We start from the raw sequence: 7,528 nt of genomic DNA on the forward strand, positions 1-7,528 counted from the left end.
TAAACAAAAAATATATATACGATATTCGTTTAAAAAAAAAATAGAAGATGGTAGCAGCAGTGTACTTTTTGAATGTCTCCTATAAAAAAAGAAAGACAACTAGGAGAAACCCCCCAAATCCACGTGCAGCATCTGCAACAAACTTAGGGTGTCAAGATATCTCCCATGGACCCCAAAATATGAGCAAGTGAGAATGGGCCCTGGATGCTTCAAGACCCACATAATATCGGCAACTGTGCAGAAGGATGCAAAAGGAAGCAGGGGGGAATCTGAGGGACCTGAGAACAGGAGACCCTCAAACTGTCTACACGTCCTTGCTAGAAAGCATGGTGGGTCCGTTTGAGAACAGCAGCCAAAACAGCGAGGGACCTAATAGATTATTTCCCAGGCCTCCCGCCCATGCTACATAGTAAGCACATAACAGGTGCTTATTTAGCGTTTGTTGAATGAATAAAGATCAAATGACATTTTACTGGGGATTCTTTCCAGTATTTGTGGATGGGGAGCAGGAAAGGACAAGTCTTTGTTTTGAGTCATGTGGATAAAATCCTTTCTGCTTCCAAGGGTACAAAACACTGGAATCACGTTGGCAGGCAGGCAGGCAGGAAGGCTGAGGCAGTCGTCTTGCTGAGCTTGTGAGAAAGAATCACTCCTTTTTAACACACTCATGCTCACACTTGCACACACACAAACACTCAGTTTGGCCTGAGAAGAAGCCATACTACTGAGAGGCGAGGAGAAGATGCTCCTCAGATACACTAGTAGCTTCTGACATCAATTCTAACCCAGACATACCAGAGTATCTTTATTGAGGATCTTATAGGTGGGAGGAGGGGGCGGGGTTCTCAGCCTAGGGTGGCCGAGGGAGGTCCAGTTCGTGTCAAATCTGTGTTCAGGAAGTAGGTGCAGAGCTGCCCTTTGCCTTTGACCTTGATGATGCCCCGGCTGTAGCAGGTGTAGCCTAAGGACTGCAGGGCGCAGGCTGTCTCTTGGGTCACCTGCAATCGGAGGGGGGTGAGGGAATGTGGGAGTGGCCCTACCCCTATCCCCCTGCCCCCATGCCTCCAATGTGGCTCCCTCACTTGGATCTTGCCCAGGACGCCTGTACTCTCCATTCGGCTGGCCACGTTCACCGTGTTGCCCCAGATGTCATATTGTGGTTTCTGGGCCCCAATCACTCCGGCCACTACAGGTCCGTGGTTTAACCCTGACAAGAGGTACGGTAAAGAGGGGTCCTGAGCGGGGGCATTTCGAGGAAGCGGAGGGGAAGATGAAGCTCAAGGAACTAGGGTGAAGGGCCTAGGGACCTTGGAGGAAAGGAGGAGGGGCTGGAGGAGTGCGGCTTAGGGGAAGAATTGGATGGGGCTCATAGGTTCTGGCCCAGCAGATTCATGCTCCATCCCAAGGGGTGAGTCTGGAGGGGGCTCCTGGGGTGAGCTGGGGAGCAGCTAACAAAGGATTCGGGAGAGGGAGAGCTTGGGAAAGTGCGGAGGAGGTCCCAGACTGTCCCAGCAATGGAGGGTCCTCACCCACACGCAAGCGGAAGTTGTTGAATGAGTGCTTGTTGATGACGTCCAGCTTAGACCCAAGGGCCACGGCAAACTCTACCATGGTGCCAAGGTGGCTGCAGCTTTGCTCAGCATCCTGGCAAAGGGCCCGCCCACCAGGATGGATCAATGAGGTCACAGGGATAAGACCCACTTATGGGCCCACCAATGAGAGCCCGGACGAGGGTCAGTAGGAAATGAAGGGGCGCTGTACCTGCTGTGCGTCCTGTCCGGAGGTGGCGTTCAAGCCTGTAGCCGCCATGTAGGTGCTGCAGATAGTTTTGATTTTCTCCACCCCACTGAACTTGGGCTTGGAGAGCAGCTGTACGGAAAGGAGGCTGTGTCCCCAGACTCTCTTGCTCTCTCCCAGAAGCCCAGCCCCAGGATTTTGGAAGCTAAAGGACCAGTTGTGGGGTCAGGGATGGTGGCAGGAGGAGGGTTGGTAGTGGGCAGAGCTGGGGGATCAGAGGAGAAGCAGGAGGACTGGGGAGGGAGGACGGGCCTCATGGCCGGGAGAGCGAAGTGGAAGGAGGGACTGGTGGGAAATTCTAGAATCCAGGTCATAGGGTCTGGGGGGACCTTTCAAGTTGTCACCTCATCAAAATCAGCAATTATCTCATTGAGCAGCCGCAGACACTCTAGCCCCTCGTGGTTGATGCTGGATTCAGAGTAAAACTCCTTGAAGTCTGGGACTGAGGCGAAGAGGACACAAACACACTCGTAGGACTGGTGGTAGAGGTCCTGGGAGGGCAGGAGGTTGGGGTAAGGGGCTATGCCACGTTCTTCCCCCTTCTGGGTCTACATGGGTCCTCCTCCCTGTGTCCATGCTCCTCCGCCTTGGTTTAAGAAGGATCGGGAAGGAACAGGAGGGGTAGGGCCAGGTTACCCCAGGGATGTGACTCAAGAGTTAAAGATTGGGTCTCATTGCAATTCCAGGAGAGACAGAGGTTCAGAGTCAAGATCACCTCACAGCAACGTGAAGGGAGTCTCTTTTGGAACTGGGATCGTGTCCATGGGAATCATCTGTATATCCTATCTTATTGCTGAAAAGTGTTAAGTCATTTAAGTCAGCTTACAAAGATAGCTACAGTTTGGAAGATAAAATGAAGCAATAATAGCCTCCAGAGCTTTGAGAAAAGGATTTTGCTGTTCAAACTCAAAACAAAAAAAGAGAGCAATAATAAGGAAAGGGGGAATCCTCATTAATCCTAGATTCTGGCTCTGAGCTTTCTAGTAGCCAATGAGAAGACAGAAACAGGATCAGTTACCAGATTTCCAGTGTCTATAAGAGAAGAAACCAGGAGAAGCAGAGCTACTACTGATCTCGAGAGCAGAGAGCATGTGGTGAGGCACAAGTCTGAGACATAGCCCCTGAGCCATTTCTTTGAACACCCTCTTGATACAGGCCAAGAGCATTTCCACAGCAGTGTGAGGTGGTGGTGGTACAGAGAAGATGGTGTGGATATGTGAGTGACCTTCTGATCCTCTGACTGTAGCAAGATATCTGAGGATCTAGAGCAGCATCATTCAACCGAAGTTTCTGTGGTTATGGGAACGCCTACTATATGTGCTGCCCAATATGGCGGCCACTAGCCACGAGCAGCTGTCGAACACTTGAAATGTGGCCAGTGTGACCGAGAAAGTGAATTTTCTATTTTCATTAATTTAAATTTAAATGGCCACACAAGGCTAACAGCTACCATACTGGATAATGCAGGGCTAGAGAGACGGGTGGTCTGTGTCCTTCACACAATTCCCATCGACACGCGATGAGGCTCCTGAAGTGTAGAGAGTGGCCATTAGAGAGGACACTCCTTCCAAGTAAGAACTTGGGAGGCGTTGCTTCCGTGCTCGCCAAAGACAGAGCCTAAGCTCTTGTGAAGATGGAGGCACCTGAAGGGCACCGGGGCTCGGGCAGCCACCCAACCCATGGTACAGGAGTCCAGAGAGGATGGGCCAAGCCAAGACTTTCATCGTCTGGGGCTCAGGAGCTGGGGGTGGGGCGTCACCTCGTTGCGCCGATTCTGGCCGATGAACTGGGGGGCTACGTGCGCGGGGAGCACATTCTCCAGGAGCAGCCGAGTCAGGTTTTCCATCGTCTCTGTCTCCTCCTGCTCTTGCCTCAGCTTCTTCTTCCACAGGAAGTCCAGGCGGCAGTAATACTCATTCTGGGGAGGGTCGCCAGGGGTCCACGGGAAGAGACAGTACAGGGGGAGCCCCAGCTCCTGAGTGTTCACCCCTCACTCCGTGACGCACATCCCACACCCCTAGTTTAGAGAAAAGCCTTAAGGTGCAACTATCCCTGGGGAGACTGCCTTGAATCTAGATTCAAACTAGCGAGGACAGTAGTGGCAGCAGATTTTTTCTCAAGCGTGAATTCTCCTAGATTGGGGTGGGAGGGAGGAGGGGAGGGGAGAATTTGAGGGCGCTCCCCTCGGGGAGTGAAGGAGAAAGAAAGGGAGCAGGAAAGCTCACTTAGAAGCTTCTAATGGACACACCATTTGGGCTCCACCCTGGAGAGGTGAGAATAAGGGGAAGGCAGTAGGAGAATAAGGGAAAGATGAAGTCACACATATGGGGACTCCGCCTCACCCTTCCTAGGGAGGCCCTGGAGGGCTGAGCTGGGAGACTCACCTGCCGAGCCAGGACCAGGAGGGTGAAGAAGAAGACAAAGAAGGAGATTGCTCCCATCAGTTTAGGCTCCTTCAGCAGCCCTGGCCTGAGGAGGCTACAGATCAGGGCTTCCCATTGCCCTGCCCCTTCTCGATGGCCTCTCCCCGCCACCTCCCGCACCGGTGCCCACGTAGCCCTCGGCCTCCCTCTCCTTTTGCCCTGTGGGTGGTTCAGACAAAGGGAGGAAAACAGTTCTGCTCTGTCCCATCACAGCCCGGGCCCCACTGTGCAGCGCCATGCGCACCTGGAGTCCAAGGCGCCCAGATAGAGGCGGGCGATGAGACAGTCGGACAGCCAGGCGTGGGAGTGCAGGAAGAGGGAGCAGCAGGCTGCCAGCCACAGCAGCAGCAGCAGCAGCTTCAGCTCGAAGCTCGTGTGCAGGAAGAGGGAGCAGGAGAGGAACCCCAGCACGCAGCAGTGCACGGAGTACTGGGGGCCCCGGGCAGGGCGGTCAGGAGGTGGGGCATGTCCCTCGGGCAGGGGCGGGGGCGGGGGACACCCCGGGGCTCCTGTCCTGCCCCTCCCAGGGTCCAGTCCTATCAGGAGGGCAGAGGGTGTCGGCCACACACACACACACACACACACACACCCCAAGTGTGACTTATATCTGTCCCGGTCCACAGGACGAAGTGCTCTTCAACTAAGGGGTGGGGGAGGGGCGGAGGAAGGTTCTGGAGAAGGAGATTCAGGGCTGTGATGGATACTCACGGGGACGCTGATGAGAGGCAGGGACCCAGGGAGCTCCCAGGAGAGGTTGGAAGCTGTGGAGGACACATTGGGAGCCAGGAAAGGGCAGTTTGATGCTGCCGGTAAGAAGACCTGCAGAAGGAGACGAGGAGCTGAGGCGGGCAGGCAGTTCCTTGGGCACAGTGGCGGCTTGTGCCGGGTTGCAGCTGACCCAGGGATGAGTTGTGGCCAGACTCCTCCAAAGGCGCGGAGCCTGCTATCTCTGGTTGGTGAGGGAGCCTCAGCGCTGGGGTCCTCGCTGGCGGGGGCGGTGGGGGGGCAGGGATTGGGGGAGTGGGTGTCCTGAGCTCTAGTCTGTCATGGATCCACTGTGTGATCTTTTGCCAGCCACTTAACCTCTCTGGGCCCCAGCTTCTGCTTCTGTAACTTGGATGGGGGATGATTCCTAAGGTGCTTTTCAGGGATAGGATTCTAGGAACGATTCTAAGTTCTGAAAAATCAGCCAAACTCAGCTTACAAAATCATAGTGAGTAAGGTAAGGAAGGAAGGTCTGCATACATAGAAAAAAGATAGGAAGGATATCCACCAAAGTGTTATTAACAATGATTATGCCCAGGTGGTAGGTCGTGAGTGACTATAATTTTCTTTTATACTTGTCCAACATTTCCAGCATCCCCTGGCTTTAGTCCAGCAGTCCTCCCAAATCCAGGGGTCCTCTTTCAGCCTCTGGCAGGTCCAGCATGCCCTAATGGGGGTGCATAGGGCCCCCTGTCTCTCACCAGGCTGGTAATGGCCATGGAGAAGACGAGCAGGATGGTAGCGGTGCCCAGGGCAACTCGCAGTCCGGGCCGTGTGGCCACTAGGACAGACAGTGTGGGCAGCCAGTGCAGCATCTTGGGGCCTTTCAAGACACACTTCTGTGGAAGGAGCATGGGAGTCTTAGCCGTGGGGCTGGGGCGCCCACTGCAGGCCAAGTCGTGGTCAGGGCCTCAGCTCACCACTCTGCCCCCAAGCCCACCTCACCGTCAGGTGCTCTGAGAAGCAGACGAAGAGGAGGAGGAAGAAGAGGAGGAAGGTGATGCTATAGGTGATGGTCAGAGCTGGGGGCCTAAAGAGAGACAAGAGTGAGGCCTTTAAGAACCAGAAGAGGTTTTCTGTGCGCTAGGAGGGTGCCGTTCAGTCTGGTTGGGAGACATGGGGGGAAAAGTGGTCCTGGGGATCTGAACTGGCTGCCGATGAGGTCTAGGCTGATGAAAGGCATTACATGCTGATGATCTGGGAAAGCTGAGGGGTCAAGGACAGTACTGGGATAATGTAGGGACAATATTGGAAGGGGACAGGGGACTCACAGGATTGGCCGAGGCTGCATCAGACTGGTCTCTGCGCTTTCAGGCCAAAGCTCTTTCATCTGGCTGAGTTTTGAATGAGTCCTCACCCCTCCTAGCAGTGAACTGGGAGTGAGGACCTACTCTCTAAGCTCATTTGCTGTGAGATTTGGACTTCTCAATGGGAACAAAACCTCCTTCATGGGACTGTTGCTAGAACTGAAAGACGGGTATGTGAAAATGCTTGGGGTACACAGAAAGTCCACAGGATGTAAGATAGTAAGATGAGGGCTACGATTACCAGTTCCCCAGACCACATGTTTCCATTTCCTCTGTGGCTCAGTGCCCTGAGCCGAGGGGAAGTGGGCAAGGGAAGAAAGTGTGGGCCAGGGGTCTGGAAGAGCCAGGGGTTCTGTTTCTGAGAATCAGGGCTTCCCTTGCCTAGGGGTCCCTCACCTGTTTGTCACCAGCATCTGGATGATGAAGTTGGAGAAAAAAACCAGGAAGGTGCAGGCTGCATAGTATTTGAAGGCGGGGAGTGCAGAGAGCCGATACTGGAAGGGAGGGGGTCGGTGGAGACAGGGCACCAGTGCTGCCCATCACCTTGAAGGTGTCAGTCCCAGGCAAGGAGTGGGTCCCCAGCCTCACGGTCCCCCCTCCAGTTCCGCCCCAGGTAGCCTCTACCTGTTCCCCAAGGAGCTGCCCTCCTCCCTCCCATCACCACCCAGTAATTCAATAGATGGGTATGAGCCCTTCACCCACCAGGGTCACAACCTGGGCAGACCTGGGGAGGGGAGGTGGGACCACAGGGCCTGCTCCCTCCGCAGGGTGCAGGAACTGAGGTTGGGAAGTCCTATGGTGACATCCCCCCAGTCTACCTCTTTCTCCATCTCCTTCTCCCGGAAGTACAGGGTCAATGGGTTGAAGTCCTCTGACTGTTTCCACTGTCTGGTGGAGGGAGGGGGCAGTAAGCCCGGAAGAGGAAGGGGCAGGGAGGAGGGCGTGGTCAGGTGAGTCAAGGGCTAGAGCTGGGAAGGCTCTCCCTTCCTTCCAGATCCTACCACCCCTCCTCTACCACATGAGCCCAGGCCTCCGGCCCTCCCAGCCCTCTCCTGCTCTCCGTACTTCTGAGAGTTGAGCTGTTCGATGACTTGGAAGAACTTGGCATCCCCGGTGTCTAGTTCATCATCTAGTCCCCGGGGGGTACGGCTCCTGCACAGTGAGAGCCCCGCCTGTCACCAGGGAGATCCTCAAAAGCATCTGGGCAAAGCAGGAGAAGCCCCCCCCCCCCCCGGA

General features: G+C 54.8%; 1 protein-coding gene across 2 annotated transcripts in view; it reads right to left on the minus strand.

Annotated features, from left to right (window-relative positions):
• Positions 1 to 671: 671 nt before the first annotated feature.
• The window catches only part of ADCY4 (adenylate cyclase 4), a 16,113-nt gene continuing 9,256 nt past the window's right edge, over positions 672 to 7,528 (minus strand). The window contains exons 12-25 of one of the 2 annotated variants that reach the window (XM_007447899.1): positions 7,358 to 7,444; positions 7,111 to 7,180; positions 6,689 to 6,786; positions 5,931 to 6,015; positions 5,687 to 5,824; positions 4,929 to 5,039; positions 4,465 to 4,649; positions 4,182 to 4,266; positions 3,557 to 3,715; positions 2,142 to 2,288; positions 1,762 to 1,869; positions 1,530 to 1,644; positions 1,083 to 1,207; positions 672 to 998 (exon numbers count right to left, since the gene is read on the minus strand). In XM_007447899.1, the coding sequence (XP_007447961.1) occupies positions 846 to 998; positions 1,083 to 1,207; positions 1,530 to 1,644; positions 1,762 to 1,869; positions 2,142 to 2,288; positions 3,557 to 3,715; positions 4,182 to 4,266; positions 4,465 to 4,649; positions 4,929 to 5,039; positions 5,687 to 5,824; positions 5,931 to 6,015; positions 6,689 to 6,786; positions 7,111 to 7,180; positions 7,358 to 7,444 (1,666 nt within the window). In that variant the 3' untranslated portion in view covers positions 672 to 845. The remainder of the gene's footprint in view (positions 999 to 1,082; positions 1,208 to 1,529; positions 1,645 to 1,761; positions 1,870 to 2,141; positions 2,289 to 3,556; positions 3,716 to 4,181; positions 4,267 to 4,464; positions 4,650 to 4,928; positions 5,040 to 5,686; positions 5,825 to 5,930; positions 6,016 to 6,688; positions 6,787 to 7,110; positions 7,181 to 7,357; positions 7,445 to 7,528) is intronic. The other variant, XM_007447900.1, reaches the window with a different exon arrangement.

This window comes from Lipotes vexillifer, unplaced genomic scaffold, assembly GCF_000442215.2.
Source record: "Lipotes vexillifer unplaced genomic scaffold, Lipotes_vexillifer_v1.1 scaffold558, whole genome shotgun sequence".
NCBI classification, from domain to species: Eukaryota; Metazoa; Chordata; class Mammalia; order Artiodactyla; family Lipotidae; genus Lipotes; species Lipotes vexillifer.